General features: G+C 49.3%; 1 protein-coding gene and 1 long non-coding RNA gene across 2 annotated transcripts in view; both read left to right on the top strand.

Moving 5' to 3' along the window:
- The window catches only part of LOC309521564, a 141,383-nt gene that overhangs the window by 5,483 nt on the left and 109,821 nt on the right, over positions 1-26,079 (top strand). The window lies entirely within an intron of this gene.
- On the top strand, positions 1-26,079 carry TMEM120B (transmembrane protein 120B). Its single transcript, XM_082204170.1, has 12 exons — positions 1-168; positions 12,790-12,908; positions 14,273-14,389; positions 15,466-15,525; positions 15,929-16,024; positions 18,625-18,714; positions 19,976-20,041; positions 20,601-20,662; positions 21,857-21,949; positions 22,610-22,674; positions 24,404-24,472; positions 25,622-26,079. The coding sequence occupies exons 1-12, from the start codon at positions 100-102 to the stop codon at positions 25,727-25,729; spliced, it is 1,014 nt and encodes a 337-aa protein (XP_082060296.1). The 5' UTR covers positions 1-99; the 3' UTR covers positions 25,730-26,079.

Genomic DNA, 26,079 nt, shown 5'->3' with positions numbered 1-26,079 from the left:
CTCGCTCGGCTTCGTCGCTCGCTCGCCCGGGCGGCAGCAGCAGCAGCAGCAGCACAGCGGCAGCGGGAGCGGGAGGAGTGCGCGCTGGGCCCGGGCGCCATGGCGCAGCCCCTGCAGAAGTGCCGCGCGGAGTGGCAAGCCCTGGAGGAGGAATTCCAGCAGCTCCAGGTAAGGCGGGCGCGCTTGGCCTCCGGGCGGCCCTTCGCGGGTGCTGTTCCTCCCGCTGCTCTTTTGCGGCGATCTCCGCTGCTGCGTAATCCGGACGGGGCGGGATCCCCGGGGAAGCCTCGCCGAGGAGTTTGGAGCCCCTCCTCCGGTGCGGCGGCAGAAGGGGCGCCGTCTCCGCCCCTGCGTAACTGGGCGCCATCCGGGCAGGGCGAGGGCTTCCCGGGGGGCCAAGCCGCGCCGCGCCGTCGTCCCCGGTGCAACGCAAAGGCAAGCCAATGCCGGGCGGCGGAAGGGAGCCGGCTTCGGCGCGCCTGCCGTGCTGTCCTTCAAATAGGCTCCTTCTGCGCGCTCTGGGTGCAGAGGTCTTTCGTAGGATGTTCTTGCTGCGCGAGGGATGCGCTGCTTTCTCCTGCTCGGGGAGCCCGCGGGGTTCCGGGGTTCCCCCTGGGAAGGGCGCCCTTTGCAGTGCCAGCCCCGGGGGTTCTCGGGGCCAGATCGGCGGGGAGGGGGCGCCGGTGGCTGCGGGGAAGCGAGCGGTGCTTCCGGGTTGCGCGCTTTAAGCAAAGCAAACTGGCGGGGGCGGAGGAGCAAGAGGTTAGGGGGCCCGGGGGGGGTGCTGGTGGCCTCGAGCAGCCACCGCGCGCTGCGGTCGGAAAGGGGCCTTCGCGTCCCAGAATCCTTTCCAATGTCGTAGCTTTGCGGGGAATCCCAGGGTGGTCGCCCCAGCACCTCCGGGGACCTTGCAAAGGAATGGGAGGGAGGGGGGTAACTCCCCAGCCCATCTCTATTGATGCATCTCAGAGCTCCTTTACTAAACTGCAATCCTTCCTTTCTGGCGGCACCGCCTTGTTCTTCTGCGATGCTCTGTTTTGTTTTGGTTTTTTTCCCTTAGGGAGCTCCAAGAGAAAGAGAATGGCATTTTGCAGGGGGGAGAGGAAGAAGCCTTTCCATTGCCATTCCTCCCCGCCCCCTGGAGATTTTACACATCATTGGTACAGCCACCACTTCCAAGTCAGGGGAAGAAGTACCGTATTTTTTGCTCCATAACACTCACTTTTTTCCTCCTAGAAAGTAAGGGGAAATGTCTGTGCATGTTATGGAGGGAATGCCTACCGGTGGCGGGGTGATCTGCTGCAGTCATGAGCAGAGGATCCATGGTTCCCCTTCCTTCCCTCCTCCATGGCTCGCTTTGCTCGCTTTGAAACAGCAAAGCGGGAGAAGAGCCACTGAGTGGGGAGAAGAGAGGGACAGAGAGCCTGGTTACAAAGCACAGATCCACATAGATCCTCAGGATTTTTGCACTGGGTCACCCCAAATTCACCATCAGATCACATAGCATGCCCATGGCTACAGCTTGCACCAAAAAAATCACGCACCCACTGTTGCCTGGGGCCGCAGTGGTGCAAAAACGTGGTTACAAAGCATGGATCCTCAGGATTTTTGCATTGGGCTACCCCACACTCACTGTCAGATCACATGTCTGTGGCCACAGCATGAACCACAAAAATCATACATCCACTGTTTCGTTTAGAATATTTTTTTTCTTCTTTTCCTCCTCTAAAAACTATGTGCGTGTTATGGTCGGGTGCGTGTTATAGAGTGAAAAATACGGTAATTTCCCCCCTAGGAAAATGGGCCATAGTGATAGACCATCTTCCCTGCATGCGGAAGGCCCCAATTTCAGCCCATTGTTGGGAATGTCCCCTGCCTGAGTCCCTGGAGAGTTGCTGCCAGTCAGTGTTGGTGCAACTGAAGGCAACTTCTGATGTACTTGGGATCTTGTTGCCATTTAGGGGCAGGCAAATGGGACCAGGTTCAGAGGAGAGCAGCAAAGATGGTCACTGACCTGGAAAGCAGCTGCTGTGAGGGCAGGTAAAGGTAAAGGGACCCCTGACCATTAAGTCCAGTCGTGGACGACTCGGGGGTGGCAGTGCTCATCTCGCTTTACTGGCCAAGGGAGCCGGCGTTTGTCCACAGACAGCTTCCAGGTCATGTGGCCAGCATGACTAAGCCACTTCTGGCGAACCAGAGCAGCACACGGAAACGCTATTTACCTTCCCGACGGAGCGGTACCTATTTATCTACTTGCATTTTGACGCGCTTTCGAACTGCTAGGTTGGCAGGAGCTGGGACTGAGCAACCGGAGCTCACCCCGTTGCGGGGATTTGAACCGCCAACCTTCTGATCGGCAACCCTAGGCTCAGTGGTTTAAACCACAGCGCCACCCATGTCCTGTGAGGGCAGGTAAAACCAGCCAAAGGTGTTTAGCCCAGAGAAGAGATGACTGAAGGGCGGAGGAGGGGCTATCAGATCCACAGACAAGAAGGCAAAGTCTCGTTCTCTGTTGCTCCAGAGGACAGAATTGGATCTAATAGGCAGAAGTTACAAGAGGGAAGATTTTGTTTGAACATTGTGAGAAACATCTTGAGAGTGAGAGCAGTTCATCAAGGACATGGGTAGGCAAACTAAGGCCCAGGGGCCGGATCTGGCCCAATCACCTTCTAAATGCAGCCCACGGACAGCCTGGGAATCAGCGTGTGTTTTACATGAGTAGAATGTGTCCTTTTATTTAAAACGCATCTCTGGGTTATTTGTGGGGCATAGGAATTCATTCATTTCCCCCCTTAAAATTTAGTCCAGCCCCCCACAAGGTCTGAGGGACAGTGGACCTGCGCCCCTGCTGAAAACGTTTGCTGGCCCCTGATCAAGGAGGCATTGTTCCTTAGAGGAGGGTGGGGCTCCCTGGGGCTGAAGGGTCTTCAGGCAGAGGCTGGCCAGGCCCCAGTTGGAGACACTTTAGTTCCTTCATTGCCTGCATTGGGCAGGAGGTGGACTAGAGGGGTCACAGCGGTTATGCTCTTGAGCAGCATCAGAGACAGATTTAAACAGCCATTATTCATGGCGACTGTTTCTGGAACTGTCAGTGGTATGTGATACTTCGCCATCTAATTTTATTCTACACAATTGCTTTAAGGTTGCAGATTCAATTTTACGTTATTATTATTTTTAATCGCTTTAACTTCTTTGCACCTCTTTCTCTCTCTTTAAATGAATGTTTTCTCTTTTTTTCTTTGCAAATCGCTTAGAGGACTTAAATCGAGTAAGGTATATAATATTTGTTGGGTAGATAAATAAAATACGAAGAAGGGGCTGCTCCAAGGTTTTTGCAGTCCAAAATTCAAGTGCAGGGAGCAGAGGCTGAAGAGTAAATGGCGAAAAGATTCTTTATTTCAGAGGTCTGTATTCATGCTTAGTTTCAAGAAGGGACAGAGCCTCTTTCCCCGTGTCTGCCTGTCTCTCCAAGGAGGTGGAGATGGGGCTGATCCATCCTTCTAAGGACAAGGAACTGGCTTGTATCTGAGGGAGAAAGAGGAGCCAGCCCATAGCCTCTTCCTGTGTCCTTTCTGCAAGGCTTCCTTTAGGTCAGTGGTGGGGGACTGATGTCATTGGACTTCGACTCCCATCTTCCCTTGCCACTGGCCATGCTGGCTGGAACTGGTGGGAATTGGAGGGTGCCAGAGTTGTGAAGGTTGTTTTAGCCAATGCTTTGGGCGGTGAGAGAGGGAGGGGCTTGGCAATGGGGGCCGGAGGAGAGGCTGGTTTGCTGCGAGGCTGCAGTTGCCAGTGCCAACAGCAGATTATGCACCTGCTCTCCTATGTGGGTGGTGGTGAAACAGCCCACAATTGCTCTCCCTCTTTTCTTTCTCTGCAGTCTGAGTCTATCTCATAGCATAGGAAAGATTCAATTGGTCTACAAATGTCTTAAAGCTTATCTATTAGTATAGAAAGCCCTTTCAGGACTCATGGCCGAGTTACTTCCTGACCTCTAGAGCATCTTGCCAGTGCCATCACTGTACAAAAAAGGGGCTTTAAAAATTAGAAGTAAAACCCATAACGTATGTTTGGGTTAAACCGGGATCTGAAATAGTGGTCAAACGACTCCCAACAGGTATATGCACGTTTGCAACCCGCAGTGGCGCGTCTGCGCACGTGCGGGTTGTGATTTAGCGCTTCTGCGCATGCGCGACTGCCAAAACCTTGAAGTAACCTGTTCCGGTACTTCCAGGTTTTGGTGGGTGCGTAACCCGAAAAAACGCAACCTGAAGCGGCTGTAACCCGAGGTATGACTTTATGACTGTACTGCACAAGGACGTGCTGGAAAACGATAGACAGTAAAACCCAGCTGGTGGTTTGATTCAGCAGGTGCTGAGAAACTGCCTTGAAAACCATGTAAACATCTGGGAGAAGAAAAAGACCTGGCACCAAAAGTGAAGCCGAGTCGGTGCCAGGCAGGTCCCCTGGGAAGGGAGCAGGTGCCACCACAGAAAAGGCTTATTGCTTTTGCCTGTTTTGCTTCACTTGGCAGGGATGCCCTGGGGGGGGGGGGAGCCTGCCTTATAACAGCTCTGTCTCGCTCAATATTCCTCTTTACCAGGTTTGGAGAATATTGCTTATTGCAATAGCAACAAGCCCCAAACTCACATTCCTTCTTGGGCAGCCTTGGGCCAGAGGCAAACGTGAGTGGAGCAACAAATGTAAACGTTACCTTTATATATACAGCCTCTGCTACCTTGTGGGATGCCTTTGGGAGGAGCCAAGGCGAAGGAGTAAACTCTACACAAATCTGGATGGCGCTCCTTCCAGCAACTCCTGCATCCCAAATATATTACTCTGCTATTCTTTGGACCACATCAGCAAGGCTGAGGAGGGGGCCTTGTTGTCTAGAAAGCCTGTCCAGGCTTGTGCCCTGGAGAAGTCACTTTGGTGCTGCTATCACAACAGTTTGGCTTCATTTCCTCTTGAGACAAACAGATGGCAACAACAACGTCATAGATTTAGCGGCAATTCCAGTCAGGCAAGGGCATTTGAGGAGGCTGGGAAGAAGGGCTGTACCTTGCGGAGAGTCCCACAGGCAAGGGAGAGGAACCTGGAGGAACTCGCTGACGTGTTGAGGGTGGCCCAGTTGAGCTCCCACTGAAGATGTGATTGGCACAGGGTGAGGTGATCCAGTAACAGATTTCCTTACTTATTAACATTTGCAAGATAACTATTTGCAGGATGTTGGAAGAGTAAGCTGAGAATGGAGCTCTTGGTGGAACCTGAGAGGGCGTTCTGTTTGTCAAAGCTAACAGCCTATCAGATACCTAGTGTTAAGTGCAAATAAATAAATTACAGACGTTTGGGAAACCTGTAGTGGTTGGCATGACAAACACCACTATGACATCCCTGTCCAGATTTTGAATGCTTTGGTTTGGTTGTGAGCCAATTGTAGACCTGTCAGCTCCCCTTTCCCCTGACCTGCAGTTTCAAACCAGCATTAGCGTTACTCCAGGTTTGCAAGGCTGTCCTAAGGGCTGCAGGGCAGGGGTGGCCATGGTGGTGCCCTCCGTATGCTTTTGACCTCTCATCTCCCACCAGCTGTAATCAGCACAGTCAATAGACAGGACCCAGGGGTGATGGAGCTCCAGGAACCTCCAGAAGGCTACAAGCCCATCATTCTTGGCTTGTGTGGGTTGAAGCACATAATCATAAGGACTAGGAACACAAGAAACGCCTGCTGGGTCAGGCCGATGACTCATCTGGCCCAGCTTCCTTACCTCACAGTGGCCAACCAAAGGCCTGTGGGAAACCAGCAAGGAGGACCAGAGTGGAACAGCAGCTCTGTCCCCGCTTGTGATCCAGCAGTTGGTGCTGAGAGGCCGTACTGCCTGTGATGGTGTAGCTAGAACATAGCCATTGCGGCAAGTACCTGTTGATAGGCCTCTCCTCTATAAATGTGTCTAGTCTGCTTTTAAAGCCACCCAAGTTGGTGGCCAGGGACGTGGGTGGCGCTGTGGGTTAAACCACAGAGCCTAGGACTTGCCGATCAGAAGGTCGGCGGTTTGAATCCCTGCCATGGGATGAGCTCCCGTTGCTCGGTCCCAGCTCCTGCCAATGTAGCAGTTCGAAAGCACATAAAAGTGCAAATAGATAAATAGGTACCACTCCGGCGGGAAGGTAAACGGCGTTTCCGTGCACTGCTCTGGTTCTCCAGAAGCGGCTTAGTCATGCTGGCCACATGACCCAGAAGCTGTACGCTGGCTCCCTCTGCCAGTAAAGCGAGATGAGAGCCACAACCCCAGAGTCGGTCACGACTGGACCTAATGGTCAGGGGTTCCTTTACCTTTAAGTTGGTGGCCATCCCTGCCTTTTGTGGAAGCGAATTCCATCATTTCACTAAGCACCACATTATGAAGCCCTTTCTTTCATCTGTTCCTGCATCTTGGGTGTCCCAGATAAGAACTGGTCGGATTCTATGGCTTTACATCCTTCTGCAAAATCGCAGGACATGCACTCATGCCTATTATGGTTCCAAGCAGGGCACATGATGTATCCCATGACTCTTAGCTACACTGGAGCTGTTTTGCCTCTGCCTGCATCGGAACATGCTTGTTTTTCAAAACAGCTCCGGGACCCAGGAGAGCAGAGCCACGCAGTTAGGCACCTTAAACATTAGCAGGCTCCTGGCAAAGCTGCTCAGCTGCTGTTGCCCTTTGCCTTTGCCAGTTATTTCTCTTGTGGATCAATTTCGGCCTTGTGCCCCCCCTCCATCTGACAGGGAACTTTATTTTGAGGCCACTAATCACGTTTCTTCTGCCTCTGCCTTCCCTGCCAAGGTTTTGTGCTTGTGAAGTGAAACCCACTCAGGTGATTTTGTGTGTGAGTCACAGGGTGCCCCTCTTGGTGGGTGGGTGTTGTTGTTGAGCTCTGCGCCCCTTACCCCCAGTAAGTAGAAGCAACATAAATTGTTGAAAGATCAAAGCAAATCCCTGTCATTGTGTTTTATACAAGTTGTAACATCCTTGTGATAGTGGGCTTTGAGTTATGCTGACACAGGATTTTTACTTGTATCTTGTAAGTAGAATGTATTTATAACCCTGCCCTTCAAACAGAACTTAACCAGGGTGGCTTATATAGCAGACTAAAGGGAGAGATACAGTCAGAAGGCGCATGAGGCTGCTGCCTCGCTGGAGCTAATCAGGGTTATATTATTATATAATAATAATAATAATAATTGTGAATATAAATAAGTAAAGCAGCACTTATAAGAGAATTTTGAGCTGCTGTATAGAGTCTTTCTCTGGATATTTAAGAACATATGTTGGGGGTCACAAACCCTTTTCAACCAGTGGGCACATCTCAAATTTTGAGAGAGTGCTGTGGGCGCCAGTCACAACATGGCTTCCATGGGAGGCTGTGGCATAAAACAAATATCCCATTTGGGAAATTTTCTAGAATTTCCATGCTAGGGAAGACTTTCCCTATTTTTGTTTTTATTTTATTATCACAGCTTGCAACAAACCTATGTAACAACAAATAAACATAAACTGCAAACCAAGACAAGAGCAGCTGATAGTTCCTTCTGTCAAGAGAATTGCAATAGATCGCCTGGTATCTTCATAGACCTGTGAAAGACAGACAGTGATAATTTGAGTCCTTATTCCAGTAGATCTCTCCACAAGTTTCCATGTGTTTGAGCTGGCCTTTTCGTTTGGTCTTTGTGGCACATAAGGGAAATAAGTGGTAGCCATACTGCATAAAAAGACAAAGTGTTTGATTTTCCTCTGTCTGTGACAAATTAACTTTTCAGCCAGGGCAACAGACCAGACTTGTGCATACTAAGAGTGCAGCGATAGTCCTATACACGGGGCCAGTACAGTGGTACCTTGGGTTAATAACTTAATTCGCTCCGGAGGTCCATTTTTAACCTGAAACTGTTCTTAACCTGAGGTACCGCTTTGGCTAATGGGGCCTCCCACTGCTGCTGCCGTGAGATTTCTGTTCTCATCCTGAAGCAAAGTTCTTAACTCGAGGTACTATTTCTGGGTTAGCAGAGTCTGTAATCTGAAGTGTCTGTAATCCGAGGTACCACTGTATTCGGCAATTTCTAGCCAAGGTATTTCCGCATCACAGGGCTGAAAACTAGTACAATGAGACAGAATTCTAGGAGGGAGTTGATGCTGAGCAGACAGGAGTATAACCAGAGGTTGGCAACATAAGGCCTATGGGCCGGAAGCGGCTGCGGAGGGTCGTTTAACTGGCCCATGAACCACCCCTGAACCACCCGCCCGCTCAGCGAGTCCCCACACTGTGCTGTGCCGCTTAAGCGGCTCCAGAAATCGCTTCTGCAAATGCTGGAAATCACATCTGCACATGTCCGCGGTGCCGGAAATCCTGTCTAGCGCATGCCGAGACACTGAAAATTGCTTCTGCGCAGGCACGATTTCCGGCACAGCGGACATGCGCAGACGCAATTTCTGGCGCCACGCTGCACCGGCCCGGCCCACTGAGAATCTCTGCGGGAGTGACCAGCCCCATGCCTGGTAAGCCTTGCCGACCCCTGAGTATAACTCTCAACGCAATACATGCCACAAATGCTGGTCTTCTCTTGTCACTCGCTCAGTTTTACTCAGGAGCAGGGCTGGCACCAGCAGCCAACTGCAGACACCCTCGGTGGATGCCAGGTGAGGAGTCCCCCCACAGCGTGTGCCCGGCTGTGTGCACCACCCCCCATTTTGAAACGTCCCTCGTGCCAGAGCCCAACTTAGCACTGCTGGAGTTTTAGAATGGTGGGCAGGGGCCCCCAATATTGGCAAGGCCCCCCCTAAGCCCTGGCCCTGGCAGTGCCTTCTTCTGTGCCTCCAAATCTGCTGCGTAAGCAAGAGCGCCAGTCTTTGGCATGCAGAGTTACAGCGTCTGCAGGAAATTCCACGTTGCCTTGCAGTTAAACCCTTGGAATGAGCCTGCCCTTTGGAAGATGACGCCTTCCCCAGCGTCGCCCCCAGTCATTTATCCACCTCAATGAGAACAGTCGCTCTCGAGTGCTTGACCTTTCAATAACATGTAAATAAAACTTTGCAATCAAACCTTCATTTTGTTTCGTTTCAAGGGGTGCTGGTGTGGATTTGATCTGTTCAACTGATCCACTTTGTGTGGTGAAGGAGTTCAGTCTTGGTTAAGCAGCTGAACTGGATCTGGGTGCAGCTTGCTTGAAATGGTCTCTCCACCCCCCCACCCTCCTTTTTTATCAGCAAGTTGGTTTTATTGCAACTGCAAGCATCAAAAGTGCTGTCTGCAAAAGTAAAAGGAGAAAGGGTTTTAGTTAATGTTTAATAGGCCTTTTATTAAGTACCTGGCTTGTGCCTTCCTAATTTCATTTCCTGTTCTGTTGAACTGAATGGGTACTGGGAAAGGGGGTGGCATGCTCTTCTTTATTACGCCCCTCTGGTTGTTTTTAGTGGGATTTTGCTGAGAGGCAGGGCCCGTTTTGAGGAAATAAGAGTTAGGCTCATCATTGGCCGATTTAGCCCAGTGTTGCGTGCACTGACTGGCAGCAGTGGCACTGCACACTTTTAGGCAGGATATTCCCAACCCCACCAGGAGGTTCTGGCGGTTGGGCTTGAGACCTTCTGCACCCACAGCAGGCGCTTTGCCTCTTGACTAGGCCCTTCATTGGGGTCCTGTCTGTGTTGGAAGTGCTTAACGACCCTGACCACCCCTTTCCCAGGGAGTGATAAGAGGGAGATCTGCAGGGTTATCGATTGTCTTTCGTTCGGAAGGCCCCAAGTTCAGTTCTCCAGGTAGGACTGGGAATGTCCCCAGTGTGGGGTTCTGGGGAGCTGCTGCCAGTCTGTGTAGGCGGCACTGAGCTAGATGAGCAAGTGATCTGACTCTGTATAACAAGGCGGCTTTCTACATTCCTCTCCATCTAGTTCAGTGTTTCCCAAGCTTGGGACTCCAACTGTTTTCGGACTACATGCCGAAGAAGGCAGACGGAGCCTGTCAGGCTCCATTCCGGGGCACCCTCCGTCTTGGGGAGTCGGTGGGCTCGCTTAGCTGGGTGGGGGCAGGAGCCTTCCTAACCCCCAGCTGAGCAGTGGGCCGGGTCCAACTGCATTGGCCTTGGCCTGCGAGGCACAGGGGTGAAAGCGTCCCCTGGCACCTTACAGGCTGGGGCCAAGGCAACTTGTTTCAACATTGCAGTATATTGCCAAACCACGATGTTGGACTGGTGATACACTACAGCGTTGAAAGCCTGTTCACAGCCAAGTGGGGATTCAAATCCTGGCCTCCCACGTCCTGGTCCAGCCCTCCAGCTGCCACACTGCCTCCTTGCATGAGGTGTATTGGGGATGCTGGTGTAACGGGATGGCACAATTCCTTTTCCTGCACACCCACTTCCCAAAGATCTAAGGTACTTTTGAAGCAGAGATGGGGAGCCTGAGGTCCTCTGGGTATTGCTGGACTCCAGCTCCCACTGACTGAGGCTGATGGGAGTTGGGAATCCAAGAACATCTGGGCAGGCGCATGTTCCCTATCCCTGCTTCACGCGGAGAAGCTTTTCCAATGAGCATTGAATAGGGGGCATTAAAAAAAAAAGTCTCCTAAAGTCATTGGACATGTCTGCCTATTCATTTAGCTATTTATTCATTTATTCATGTGGTCATGGCCTCTCTTGGAGCGAAGTTGTCCTGGAGGGGCTGCTTCACCAGCTGCTCCAAAGGAACAGATGGTGGGTGCCGTGTGGGATTAGGGCTAAGTTGGAATGGGGTCAGAGGTGCTGGCCGAGCAAAGGGGGAAAGCGGCTTAGAGTGGATCCACGGGGGCTTTCTGGGGATTTTTGAGGGGTGGCGGCTGAGGAGGACATTTGTGTCCTATTTGGCATTTTGGGAAAGCGTGGCCGTCTTCCATAATCCATATTCATCTACAGTAGCCGCTCAAAATCCACTTTGATGGCTCAAGGCTTGCACTGGCCTTTGTGTTGGCCGTTGCCATCAAACTACAGCTGTAGCTACAAACAATTACGAAGGGCAGTGTCTCTGGGGGGTAGTTGGCGCATGAACGCAGCTGATTATGCTGAATTATTTTTAATTAAATTTGTATGGCATCCTCCATCTGAAGATCACAAGGCAGTTCACAACATCCCCCAATATCTGAAAGGCCACCCTCTTTCAGTTCTACTCAGGTGTTCAGATCGATGGCAGGGGACCCTCTTGGTTGCCCCACCTCTCTCTGAATCGGGGGCGGGCAGGAGAGTGTTGGGATACTGCCAGGGAGATAAAGTCCATCATGGCCCCCAAGCCAGCTGCCGGACGATCCATCGAGCTCCCGTAGTCACGCAGTATGAACTATTAGCGACACGAGTTTCCTGGAAATACCTTGCCACATTCCAGGGCTCGTGCACACTCTTATCAGCAGATAATGCACAGCAAAAGTCACACCCAGGAGAGCATTATTTACAAGCTTTTATTCAGCGTTGATCAGAACAAAGAAAGACATGACTGTTCTGCGTCTTCGACAGAGAGAGAAACGAAAGCAATAGCAAACATAAACATCCTGTGAACAGGAAATACGCAGGCTGTGACACAGACATCCTGCTCCCTTTTAAGGTGGAACGGAAATATCCTAACAGAGAGGGCCTTTTCTGTGGCGGCCCCTAAGCTGTGGCTCTCCCCACAGAGGTGCACCTCACATCTTCATTATAGAGTGTTTAGTGAGGAATGAAGACACACCTCTTTACTGTGGCTTTTGTCACCTAAGCTGTATATTTCCAGTACCCACCTTATTTTTGTGATTGCAGGTTGTTTTAACCTGCTTTTGAGGTTGCGTTTTAACTGGGATCTGAGGGTGGGCAATTAATAATAATGATAGCTGTCATTCAGATGCTGCCCTCCATCACAGAGCTGACATGGGCCCAGGCTTTCCAATGGAGCAGCAGCCTGGGCAGCAGCTGTCAGGTGGGGCAGCCCAGATCCCACCCCTCCATTAGGTGAGTTCTGCCTCATCCTATGAGCTCCTCTGGGGAGCTTTCCAGCTGCACAAAAATAGAGACAGAATTCCTCTTTGTGTGTGGCTTTCCCCAGGTTGGCTGACCTGGATGACATTTTGACCTTATTTTCCCTGATCCTTTAAATGCGAAATTTTAATCTTCAACTTTGTGCTTCTGTCCTGCCACTGCTGCTGCTTTTGGATTTGATTGTGCTGCTCCATTGTTTGTGAGTTGTCCTGGGACAGCTTTTTGGGCTCAGGAGAGGGAGAAGGCAGGATGTAAACACTTTAAATGAACTCTACAGTGCCCCTCCCCTCCGCCATTAAGCTGCTTTAGGGTTCTTTGCGGCTGGCTCTGTTTCTAAATTTATTGCTTTTTTAAAAAGTGGGGTGTACTGTTTTGTCTTTGTTTTTAACACTGCTTTAACACTTTAATTCATAATACTTTGTCCTACAAGGCAGGTTAATATTAAATAAATAAGATACATTAAGTGACATTACCCACCGAAATATGCATGTGGTCAGCGCTAAAGTTAGCTCTGCGTTGTGTTGCGTGCCTGGGAGGGTCATCATTCACAGGTAAAGCACTGCTTATTGGAGCCAATAATGTCAGTGTAGGGACAGTACACTCAATGGTCTTAGCGCATGGCACTTTCTGAGGCCTTTCCAGACGATTTAATGTGGAACTTTCCCCTTCCTGTGGAAGAAACTACATAACCTGCACTTTCAGCTGCACGTGGGTGTTCTGTTTGCGTATTGTCCCATGTTTAATTTCCTGCCACTTAATGCATCCTTTTTGCTTATCTGTTGTAGGAAACTCACAAAGTCTACAGACAGAAGCTAGAGGAACTGAACAACTTGCAGGCCACCTGCAGCAGCTCCATACAGAAGCAGAAGCGGGGGCTGAAAGACTTGCAGAACAGCTTCCAAAGGTAATGGCAAAACACAGCACTTGGTCACCTGTACGATTCTCTGCTTGAACTGGGAGCTGCCTGACCTGCTGCTTTGCCAGGTGGACGCAAGAATCCACCCGTCCCTCGGCCAGTGTTGCTGTGGTGTCAGGCAACTGACCAGTGGACTGTTGTTGTTGTTGTTTGACTTTATTAGCTGCCCCCCTGCCCCAGGTCCCAGGCCATTTTTAGTACAACATCAAAAACAGTTTAAAATCAATTACAATCTCAAAAATACGATTGGGCCCTAAAAGCATTCATCCCAGATGTCCAGGGCCAGTGTGGTGTCATGTTTAGAGCACACTTTTTTCAATGTTGCATCCCCTGATGTTGTCGAACTACAACTCCCACCATCTCTCTAGCTAGTAGGGCCTAGTGCTCAGGGACGATGGGAGCTGTAGTCCCACAACACCCAGGGAACCCAAGGTTGAGGAAGGCTGGGTTAGAGTGCCGGATTAGGGCCTGGGAGACCCAAACTCCAGTTCCCGCTCGGACACGAAGCTGCCAGTAACCTTGGGCCAGTCACCAACCCTCAACCTAACCTCGCTCACAGGGTTGTTGTGGGGCTCGATTGAGGTGGGGGTGAGTTGTGTACACTGCCTTGAGCTCCTTGGAGGAAAGGTGGAATATAAATGCATTAAAAATTAACAACAACAACAATTTATTTATACCCCGCCCATCTGGCTGGGCTTCTCCAGCCACTCGGGGGGGCTTCCAAAAAAATATGAAAATACAGTAACGCATCAAACATTAAAAGCTTCCCTAAACAGGGCTGCCTTCAGATGTCTTCTAAAAGTCTGGTAGTTGTTTTTCTCTTTGACATCTGGTGGGAGGGCGTTCCACAGGGCGGGTGCCACTACCAAGAAGGCCCTCTGCCTGGTTCCCTGTAACTTGGCTTCTTTCAGCGAGGGAACCGCCAGAAAGCCCTTGGCACTGGACCTCAGTGTCCGGGCTGAACGATGGAGGTGGAGATGCTCCTTCAGGTATACTGGACCGAGGCCGTTTAGGGCTTTAAAGGTCAGCACCAACACTTTGAATGGCCAGGGTTAAGGGGTGCATCTTCAGAGTCCTACGAAACCCGCATAGTGAGGGTTCCTTGGGGTGCTGGGCGTAATGCACTGCTGTGTGGAGGGTGCTCCACAATTTAGGGGCTGACACAGAGAATGCCATCCATAGTGTTCCTCCCCCCGAGCCCCCTGAGGGCAGTGGGGCTACCGGGAGGCCCCCTCTGCTGCTCTTCACACCCAAGAGGGGAAGGGGCCAGTTTTTCAGCTATCTGGTCCTGGGTCATCTGTTTTCAACTATCTGCATTTGTGTTCATCTTCTCTGCCCCTGCAACTTTGCAGATGCAAGCGTGACTGCAGCCTGGAAGAAGCGGAGCTCATACAACAAATCGGTAGCCAGATCAAAGAGCGGCAAAATGTTTTCTTCGACATGGAAGCCTATTTGCCAAAGAAGAACGGGTAGGTGCTCCCGTAAAACCGACATGCCCTCTTGTGTGAAGCCTGATCTCTTAAGGACACGAAGAGACATGCTTGTCTTAAAGAGATGGAAGCATGTGACTCCTCTTGTGGGAATCCACTCTGCACGCTCTCAGAGGCCGACCTGCCAGCCTCTTGGCACAGAGTGAAACATTTGCCTGGGAATGCCTGGCTCAGAAGCTGAATGCCGGCCGTGTGTCACATTCACGCACATAGTTTCCAGCGTTAATCTTGGTGAGGTGATACCTCTGAAGAACAATCCTGGGAATCTATTATTAGCAGAGGAGGAGAAAGGTCCAGTGACAGAGAGGAGGGGGGAGCCTTTTATTCCCCCTGCCCTGAGCAGACGAGAAATATAAATCTGCGCCAGGACTGCAGAGATTTGTCTGTTTTAGTTACTAAATTTATATACTGCCTTTTGCCAAAAGGTTCACAGGACCACTCACAGCATGCAAAACGAATGCCACTGCGTAACATGATATCTGTGCAACATGAATTGTAATCCGGCCACATCTGAATGGCTGCAGGTTAGCCACCTCTAAGAAAGATAAAACAAAATTCAACGGTAATGAAATCATAAGGCCAGCACATCAGCCCAGCAGAAGCAGCAGTAAAACAGACTTAATTGAGGTCAAGAGCTGCTTACCTGTTATTTACACAAAGGACCCCCAGAATTTTGAATCAGGATTGCAAAGTTAAGTCTGTTAGGCTAACCGATGGACAGTGACATTTATAAACATCTACTTGGAAGTAAGCCCCATTGAGTTCAGTGGGGCTTACATCCAGGTAAGTGTATAGGGTTGCTTCTGAGCTTGTGCTGACTACAGTTTGAGAAGGTCGCACGAAGAGGGATTTGTGACCTCTGCACGTTGTGGCAAAAGCAGAGGAAGCTGTCATCTGAACATCTGGCGATAAGATTCCGGTGGAGTCTTTCGTTCAGCTCATGCCTTGCTACAAATGCAGCTGAAATGGGTGATCTGGGGCTGAAACGACAACCAGCAAATGAAAAAAGAGTTACCCCTGTGAAGGCCTGATGTGTTTTGCCCTTTTCCTTGCAGTTTGTACTTAAATCTCGTGCTGGGGAACGTGAATGTCACTCTTCTAAGCAATCAGGCCAAGTAAGTTGTTTCTCTTCTATGACTCTCTGAGCTGCTTTGCGTGACACGGTGAGCCAAATTATGGGCTCCTCCAGACTGGGTTTCTGTTTTGTTTTGCCGCTTTATTCTGGCATTTTCCTCACTGTGAGAAGTGAAGTTACAGGGAACCAGGCAGAGGGCCTTCTCGACAGTGGCACCCACCCGCCCTGTGGAATGCCTTCAGCTGTCAAGGAGATAAGTAGCTATACAACTTTCAGAAGAAATCTGAAGGCAGTCCTGCATTAGGAAGTTTTTAGTGCTTGATGTTTTACTATGTTTTTATATGTGTTGGAAGCCGCCCAGAATGGAAGCAGGCCAGACAGGTGGGATATAAATAATAAAATTATTACTATTATTATTCCCTGATTTAATCCTTTTGCTCCAGGTTTGCCTACAAAGACGAGTATGAAAAATTCAAACTGTACTTGACAATAATCTTATTCCTTGGAGCAGTAGCTTGCCGATTCGTTCTTCATTACCGGTAAGACTTCATCTTTGTTTGCCAAGCAACATTATCCGTTTTTACCCTGAAGTAGATTTGAAGTGGCTCTGCTTGCAAGCAAATCTGGACTCCACTCAATGTGAACAAAAAGCATCATTTGTTGACTGCTGCTTCTGCAAGTTAATCCAGTCCTGGTGCAGATTTTCTCCCTACATACACAAAAGTTCTCTGTCGCTGGAGAGACACTTCCCCTGTAATACTTTGCAAATGTTCTAGGTGTACACTGGGTTCATATGTGACACTGGTCGGGCTTGTGAGATCTAGGAGCTGCCCGCTGCTTGTAAGGGGGACAGCCATAGCGCCGTGGTAGAGCCTGTGGAAGGTCACAGGTTCAATCCCTGACAGCCTCTCCAGTTAAAAGGATCAGAGAAAGGTGTTTGCCTGGGAGCTTAGAGAACTGTTTTCCAGCAAGCGTAGATAGATACCAGGGAAACGTTGTGCTGAGACCTGCAACAGAACATCACAGTGTGGATTACTTCTGTAGAGAGCTTGTAAGGCTACAGTTCTGCACCCTTTTAACCTGAGTATAGACCCCATTGAACTCGCTGGGACTTAAGTTCTGAGCAGACATGCCTAGGATTGCCCAGTCAGCCTGCTGTGTCCTCCAGGACTCTCCCTTTCCCATCCTGTCTGGTTTCCCACTGTTTTCCCCCTCCCCTTGTCGTTCAGCGTGTTGTGGCTGCAGACCATGCGTGGCTCTCATTGGGTTGTCTTTGTGGTTTCTACCTTAGAATTGTTTTCCCTCTTCTTCCAAAGCGTTTCTGTAGTCGTTCTTACCTTGGGATTCCCCTGAGTGAACAAATACCTCCCTCTTGTGCACAGGAGGTGCTGTTTTAATGTCACTCTCCCTCTATTTCCAGTCTTCAGGGGGAATGAGTGGGCTAAAATAGTTCTTTAAAATTAGCTGCCAAGTGGGTAAATGGATGTGTTATCAAGCATCTTCTTCCTTTAACTACAAGATTGGTGGTGTCAAAATGCCTTTTCCTGCAAGGCTGCTTTGCCACCCGTTCTACCAGAAATCCTGGCAAAATGTTGAGGGTCCCCATATTCTCAGAAAGCCATTTGAAATTGATTGCCCCACAGTGAGGTTGTCAAAAGTTCGTAGTTGCCTGTCTCGCCGTGCAAACTTGGCCATTGTTGTGATGCTTTCCGCTGACTTCGAGGCTCAACGCCACCAGTATGGCTTTTCCAGTTGATTGGATTTATCTAGATCTAATGGAATCCTTTCGCTGAATTAGTCCTGAGGCGCCTCTGCAAATTGGATCATGTGCATCTCCTCTGGCCCAAAGGCCTTTCCCTCGGATGGAATTAGCGCTGCATTTGCAAACGTGTCTGCCTGCACGGGAGCTTTGTGTCAGCGAGTTCCTAAGTGGAGTCCCTTAAACTACGTGGCTCTGCTTTGCCCTCTTCCTTCAAACCTTGGTGAGGGGGGTGTGCCAAAAGTGGGCCTCACACTCCTGGGAAGACCCTTAACACAGCGACTGTGGGACAATTTTAGAGAGCAGATTTGGTTCAGCCATATTGGAAAACAGCACTGTGACGTCTCTTTGCTTGGGTATTGTTTACAGTAGGGATTCCCTTCATTTGTGAAATTGGGCCCTTTCTGCTCTGTAAATTCAAAGCAGCACCCTACACTTTAAACAGGCATGGCTTTGTCTGGGAATCCTGGGAGTTAGTTTGTTTAGGTTGCTGAGAGTTGTTAGGAGACCCCATTCCCCTTGCAGAGCTTCTTAGAGTGGTTTAACAGACCAGCTCTCTTCCTGGGGAACTGGGAATTGTAGCTCTGTGAGGAGAACAGGGGTCTCATAACAACACTCAGCACCCTTAGCAAACTACGGTTCCCAGGATTCTTGGATGGAAACCATAACTGCTTAAAGTGGTATGATAGTGCTTTAAATATATACTGCACAGGCCATGACAAAAACAGTTGCTATATAAAGCTTTTCAAATTAACCACAATGCCTTAGTCTGGGCTTCTAGTAGACTGAGGTTTTCCAAGTATGAGAATTGGAGTTGACGAGAGTATGTGTGCACTTTTGTTGGTATCTTTCCACATAAGCTTAAAGGTAAAGGTAAAGGTACCTCGACTGTTAAGTCCAGTCGTGGCCGACTCTGGGGTTGTGGTGCTCATCTCGCTTTACTGGCTGAGGGAGCCAGCGTACAGTTTCCGGGTCCTGTGGCCAGCATGACTAAGCCGCTTCTGGCGAACCAGAGCAGCACACAGAAATGCCGTTTATCTTCCCGCCGGAGCAGTACATATTTATCTACTTGTACTTGGACGTGCTTTTGAACTGCTAGGTTGGCAGGAGCAGGGACCGAGCAACGGGAGCTCACCCCGTCGCGGGGATTCGAACCACTGACCTTCTGATCGGCAAGCCCTAGGCTCTGTGGTTTAGACCACAGCACCACCCGCATCCCTTCACATCAGCTTATAAAGCAGCTGATTATTTACAAGATCAGAACCTCAGTATTAGTTACCTAAGATTACTCTTTACTTTCGCCTTAGTTAATGAGTTTTGAAGTGTGTGTACTTGATCAATGAAGTTGGAAACTCTTACCATTTTTTAATATTCTTTCAGGGTGACGGATGAAGTGTTCAACTTCCTCCTAGTTTGGTATTACTGCACACTGACAATAAGGGAGAGCATCCTCATCAGCAATGGCTCAAGGTAGGTTATGGGGATATATCCATAAATTGCCTAAGGCAGACTGCGATGACAGCTTCACTCAGGGGTATATCGCAGGTGAAACTGCTGCCTCCTGAGTCCCTCTGCTACAAGTGCCCAGCGCGCCAAAGGAGAAACAAGCTTCAGCCATTGCTGGAGGCAGAGGTGCTGAGGAACGGCAGCAGCTTCGCCAGCGATATACTGCTGGGTGAAGCCACCATCTCTGTCTGCCGCTCATACCGGCAGAGGGAGAAACAGGCGCTGATACAGCTTGTTCCTCCCTCTTCTTCTTTAATCTGCCCGTTTTAGGAGTACACCACTGCCCTCGCCTCCGCCAAGCAGTTTTATGGAGCCCCCACTTGCCACCGGCACACATGTGTCGGGGGAGGGCCTCTGTGAAACGGCTTTGATGAGGGGTGCACGGTTGCCGCTGCCCTCAGCCAAGCAGTTAACGGGGCCCTGCTTATCAGTACAAAATGGTAGGATAGACAGTCTGAATCGATAGCTTAATTACATTTGTGCGCTCTTAATTATGCCCACTAGTTACAAACTTCCTATGTTTATTTTCCGAGATAAAGTACATCAGAAAAAGGTAAGAACAGAGAGGACGAGTTAACTGCATATAGACTCCAAACTGTGTTACAAACCGTATAATTAATAAAACCATACCAAACAGCATGAAAAATGTCAGGGAACAGATATTTTGTATACGTTATGCATTAGATTTAGGTGTCCACAAAATGTCTTGCATTGCCCCCGACTTTGGCCCTCTTCAGGCGTTCCAGCTGTGCTAAAACTTAACATGCAAGGGGAGGGGACTGAGATCAAGCGCCCTGGCTGGGCTGTGCAAAACCCTCTGGCTTCTGTTTCCATTTTCCTCCGCAAGTTGGAGGGCGAATGTCTGACACAGGGAGACTTCTGTGCCCATAGGGCCTTCCTGCATGATTTAGAACCTTGCTTTTCCCGGGTTCCACACTCTGCAGGGAACTTCCATGGCTGCAGGAGAGTCTCCAGTTCCTGGAAGGCGGTCAGAATGGAGACGGAGGTGTGGCGCTAGCTCTCATTCCCACGTTTCCCCATTGTGAGTGAAGTTGATGCTAAGCTAGTACACCTCAAGGGGGCTTATAGGTTCATATGCAACACGTTTGTTTGCTAGCCTGTGTCCCATACAGGGAAGCTGTGATCTGGCAGCCACTCCCTTCTGCGTTTGCCTCGGATTAATGTGTGAAAGTGCACACATTAAAGGTGTTCTTTTTCTTCCCAGGATTAAGGGCTGGTGGGTATCTCATCATTATGTTTCTACGTTTCTATCTGGTGTGATGTTAACATGGTAAGTTTCTCCATTTCTCCATAGCTTAAATGTTTGAAATCAGCAGAGTGCTATAGTTTGAATATAGTTAGATGCACAATATATAATAGGGTTGTAGGATAAATGAGTCCCCGTATTAAAAACGTGCATTTAGACTTCCAAATGTCATGCTGTCCAGCCTTTCGTGGACCACTGCACTTCAGAGGTTGCTGGGAGGGATCATGTCTGATCCTCCCATTTGAAGTAACTCTGTAATGAGTAAGTTAATGAGCCAGGATGCTGGGGTGGGTTAGCCCTCTTCTGCTAACTTTCCATGTATTCTGTCCCTCCCCCCCCCAAAGACATGGGATGCATGCGACCTCTGACACCTGCAGCCTGCTTCAGTCAAGTCCAGGGTAGACTGTGCTATAGGATACCTTCTGCCTTTGTGGAAATGAATGAAGGAAATTCCACCCTGCATTAGGCTGGCTTGGATGCGTTTGTTTAATTTCCTATATTGGGGTACAGAAGGGCACTGTGTGTGTGTTGAAAACATCACTTCTGTTTTCTTTTGTCTTCCTCCCCCTCCCTACTCGCACAGGCCAGATGGTCTCATGTACCAAATGTTCCGCAATCAGTTTTTAGCATTTTCAATTTTTCAGAGTAAGTATGCTTTCAGTATCTGTATTAAAACACAGTGTTTTCTTGTCTGCACCCTATCTGGAGTAATGCTTTGAATGCTGCAAGCTGTGCAGCAGATTTCAGTGCGGGGAGAGCAGTGCGCATTTTACTGAAACCGGGAAGGGTCACAAACTGGCCGCCTTAGCCAAGTTCCCACCAGTAAGCACTGACAGTGTCCCAGGAAAGAGAAGTTACATTTTAGGGATTTTATTGGCATTGTAAGCCAGTGGATGGCTCGGATACAGCCTTCAGGACATGGGCAAACTAAGGCCCACGGGCCAGATCAGGCCCAATTGCCTTCTGGATCCGGCCCATGGACGGTCCAGGAATCGCTGTGTGGATCGCCAGCGTGTCCGTTTTTTTCCTCTCCCTCACACGGCGGCGGCGGCACCTCCTCCCTCCCTCCCTCCTCCTGGCTTCTCCCTGCCCTGCCTAGAGGAGGAAGGGGGCTGGGCTTTGTTGGTGCCAGCAGCAGCGCTTGAGCGGTTGCCATTTTAAGCAGCCCCTCTCCGGAGCCCTTTCGTGTGCCGCTCATCATCCCTCTGCCACCGCCAGCCCCTGCCGCTTGCAAGACACAGGTAAGCAGCCACCAGGGCTTGTCCAGTGCTGTGGAGAAGGGAGGGGAGAGTTGAGGGGGTGGCCTCCCCCCAAGGTCTGAGGGACAGTGGACCAGCCCCTGCTGAAAAAGTGTGCAGGCTCCTGCTTTAGGACAAGCTCAAATTAAATGCAAAGTAAAGAAGGTGCTCCTCCCTCCCTCCTCCTCCTGGCTTCTCCCTGCCCTGCCTAGAGGAGGAAGGGGGCTGTGCTTTATTGGTGCTGAACAAAGGATGGCTGGAGCAATGTGGTTTTCTTAGGGGGTGTACAAATTGTAGAGTGGCAAATTTGGAACGTGCAGGAGGAGAGCATTTAAAAGGGGACGGGCCATAGCTCACGGGTAGAGCATCTGCTCTGCATACAGACAGTCCCCGGTTCAGTTCCTGGCATCTCCAGCTAGATCTGGGAGAGACCCCTGTCCGAAACCCTGGGGAGCTGCTGCCAGTCAAAGAAGACAGTATGGAGCTGGATGGAACAAGGATGTGAGATGGTGTAAGGTAGCTCTCTGTGTTCCTGAGCATGCCACACTTTACAGGTACCTGCAACCCTGCCAAGTAAAGCAATTCCTTTTATTTCTTCCAGGTTGCGTCCAGTTTCTACAATACTACTATCAAAGTGGCTGCCTTTACAGACTCCGTGCATTAGGGGAAAGAAACCACTTAGATCTCACAGTGGGTGAGTTGTGTCTCTTGTTCGTCACTTCAGTTTATTTGAAGGTGCAGTGAATGTTGCTAGCACCTGCTGGCACCTGTTAGCCTGTTCCCCCACCTGCCAGCCCCGGAGAAATTAACTGCAATTGCTGATGGAACACAGAGGATGCCGTTTTGAATGGCTTGACATGAGAATGAACCCAATGTTGTCCTTTATGCCTTGATAGTGATTTTGGATTCACTTTCATTGAGGAAATAAGCAAAAAGGCTTTAAACTTGGAAATAATGTTTTCAAAGTGGATTTATGTCTCTCTCTGCTGAAAAAATCTAAGAGGCAGATACAAGAGTCCACCTCATATAATCTGTCTTCTGAAAAATCTGTACTATGTGCTTGCAGTTCCAGAGTCTTTCGTTTTCATCAACGGAAGCAGCAATTTCAGCTTCCTTAGGTCAGGCTACCTCTTCAAAGTACTTAAGAAACTTTATATTAAAATTGGCCTTCACCCCCCCACCCCCCGATGGCTTGGACTCCAGCTCGGCCTCCGGCAGCATCACAGCCATGTTGTAGTCCAAACACCGGGAGAGTATCAGGATGGTGACAGCTTATTTAAACACCAATATTTGTAGGTGCTTTATGCGAGAGACATTGGTGTATAACTTGACTGCGCTTTTTCCTTTTTCCCAGAGGGATTCCAGTCTTGGATGTGGCGAGGGCTGACCTTTCTGCTCCCCTTCTTGTTCTTTGGGCATGTAAGTTGGACACCAGAGCTTTGTTCACCCGTGCATTTCCAGAAGATAAGGAGAAACCAAAGAGAGTGGTAGTTTGCTGTTCATTGTAACCCGTGTAGGCAAGGTTGTCTGTTCAGCTTCATTCATTCTATGAAGCTTCATTCCCCAGATGCCCACTTGACCACTTCGATCTGCTGAAATGGCTCCACTACAACTGCTTATGCAATACCTGTTCTGCATTTGTTTTTTAAAAAATAGATATTTAGTGTAGCAACAGCCACAGTTTGGAACTCCCTGCTTACCGTATTTTTTGCCCTATAGGACGCACTTTTCCCCCTCCAAAAATGAAGGGGAAATCTGGGTGCATCCTATGGGGCAAATGCAGGCTTTCGCTGAACCCTGGAGAGCGAGGGGGGTCGGTGCGCACCGACCCCTCTCGCTCTCCAGGCTTCAGGAAGCTATCAGCTAGCCGTGGGAGACCCAGCTCTCCCGGGGCTAGTGGAGACCTTGCCGGCACCCAGAAGCTTGGGGCGCGCTGAGCTCTGCACGCCCCAAGCTTCGGGATTAGCACAGCGCACCTGGGGGGGGAAAAAATAATTCCCCCCCCTTTATTTCCCCCCAAAAAAACTAGGTGCCGTCTTATGGGCCAGTGCGTCCTATGGGGCGAAAAATACAGTATTTACAGTACACCAGACAAGCACTTTCACTGCACTCATTTTCATTTAGGTTTTTTGAAAAAAAAATGTTTAAAATTTTTTTTTACCAACCACCAAAACACAGTGAAACCCCCCCAGGCGGCTGATACATTGGGTATACAATATTCAATAATATTCATTATTCAATAATATTCAATATTCAGTAATAACATATTCAAATCAACCTTATGTACACTTTTCATTTAGGTAAGCATACCCAGATATATGGTGTGCTGACAGGTGTTTTTATCTGGCTTTTAGCTCATCATTGATTTTATTTAGTTTCTAATGTTTAAAATAGTTTTTATTGATAATTTCATTTTTTTCCATTATTTTTGTAATCGGTTAAGTTTTTTAGAATCAAGCAGTATATCAATTTTATAAAATAAAAATAACATCCAACATAAGTACAGGCAGCAACCTAAAAACATGTCACTAAAAGGACGTAACAGGGGTGGCGAGGTGCGCTTATATGCACTCTGCCAACACGTATGGGGCCCAGGAACAGAACCCCACGCGAAGTGGTCTTTGACTGTCCTCCACTGCAAGTACCTCCCCCTTGCACTGGGCCTATCGAATCAGACATCCGTCTACTCTGATTGACAGTCACACCAAGTCTTGTGCACAAAAAGCCTTTCCCATCAGCTGATCCTTCTTCCTCAGCCTTTGCCAACCTCCAGACATTTTGCACTTCAACCACCTCCCACCAGCCCCAGCCAGAAACCTCTGGAGGGCCCCCGTTTGGCGAAGGCTGTTCTAAGTGGAGCTGCCACAGACCGAATCCAGAACCTTGTCTAAGCAAAGCTGTTGCTTTGCCTCAGAGCTCTCTGTGGTTCTTCATTCTGACCAGTGTAAGAGGAAACTAACGTGAACATGATCCTCAGGCCCTTTGTTTGCTTCGGTGTCCTCTAGTGCTCGCAGATGCCAATTTAGGCATCTACGAGGTCTAAAATTAGTGCTTCTGGATCTTCACTAAGAATAACTGCTTAGCTTTCTGCAAGGTTAGCAGATTCTTTCTCAAGTCTTCCTTTCTTCTTTCCCTCCCTTTCCTTAAGTTTTGGCAGCTCTACAATGCTATCACACTTTTTGAACTGTCAAGACATAAGAAATGTAAAGAATGGCAAGTAAGTGGTTTTCCCCCTCAAGTACCAATCAAAATCTTGGCAAACGGGGAGGGGGGCATTGATTGAATCCCCTTATATCAGCAGGGAAAAGGTAGCAGATGGAGAAGATGAGAAAGTAGCTATCCACATTTTATTACCCATGGATATCTTGTGTTAGATGCGGGTGGCACTGTGGGTTAAACCACAGAGCCTAGGACTTGCCGATCAGAAGGTCGGTGGTTCGAATCCCCATGACGGGGTGAGCTCCCGTTGCTCCATCCCTGCTCCTGCCAACCTAGCAGTTCAAAAGCATGTCTAAGTACAAGTAGATAAATAGGTACCGCTCCGGCGGGAAGGTAAATGGTGTTTCTGTGTGCTGCTCTGGTTCGCCAGAAGCGGCTTAGTCATGCTGGCCACATGACCCGGAAGCTGTACGCCGGCTCCCTCGGCCAATAAAGCGAGATGAGCACCGCAACCCCAGAGTCGGCCACAACTGGACCTAATGGTCAGGGGTCCCTTTACCTGTACCTTATCTTGTGTTACTGTGAAAGGTGCAAAGCCAACAGCCACCATGGCTCTGTTCTGCCTTCGCAGGTGGAGGCAGGAAGTGCCTATTCTGCATACTAGCTGCTGGAAGCCACGGTGGCAGGGGGGGGTACTCTGGTGTCTTGCATGTGTGGGATTCCCACAGGAATCTGGCTGACCACTGAGAGAACAGGATACTGGACTAGATGGGCAGTTGGCCTGATCTAGCAGGTTCTTCTTAAGTTCTTATGTACTCATACAAGTGATCTTACAGTAGAGAAAGGAAGCTGTATGTGCCATTCTAGTAATGGCTGGTTCTCAATACACTTGGCTGCTTTAGCTGGCAGCTAATTCTTAATAGGGTTAACCTATTTAAGGGGTAGCCAACCTGGTGCCCTCTGGGTATTTTGGACTACAACTCCCATCATACCCAGCCAGCATGGCCCAGTGGTCAGGGATGATGGGAGTTTTAGTCCATAACTTCTGGAAGATACCAGGTTGGCTATCCCTGGCCTATTTCACCGTATCCTTATTGAGACAGCCTTAAAGGTTTTCCCGTGGGCTGCAAGAATGTCTTCATATAACGTCTGCCAAGTGCATAGGTTTGAGTTTGATTTTTTAAATTTTTCTCCTGGTCCCATCTAGGTTTTTGTGCTTGCACTCACATTTCTGGTGCTCTTCCTTGGAAACTTCCTCACCACCCTGAAAGTTGTGCACGCTAAATTTCAGAAGAACAAAATGAAGAAATTGTGAAGACAGAAAGTTGTGCATGCTGGATGCTAGAGGTCTGGTTTCATTTTTTCCTCTGCTGTGATTAGACTCATGTTCCAGACAGTCCTCCTGCTTCACCAGTGGCCCTGCAATAAGGGACCCATGGAGGAAATTCCACCTGCGTTATACTGTGAAGTCTTCCTCATCAGACTTGCGAGTGCTTGCGCTCTCCAGCTGGTAACCGGACTATTTATATTTAATTTAATCCAAAGCCCCTCTGGCCTTTGCTGGGATATAGCCATGAGGTTGATCCATTCTAGGAAGAAGATGGATTCTCAGGAGAGAACAAAAAAGAGATGAACTATTCGGGAATAAAGCAAACTTTGATTAAA

The sequence above is a fragment of the Podarcis vaucheri genome (assembly GCF_965113315.1).
Source record: "Podarcis vaucheri genome assembly, chromosome: 16".
NCBI classification, from domain to species: domain Eukaryota; kingdom Metazoa; phylum Chordata; class Lepidosauria; order Squamata; family Lacertidae; genus Podarcis; species Podarcis vaucheri.
The sequence above is the reverse complement of the archived record's forward strand: the minus strand, read 5'-3'. Positions and strand labels throughout refer to the sequence as shown.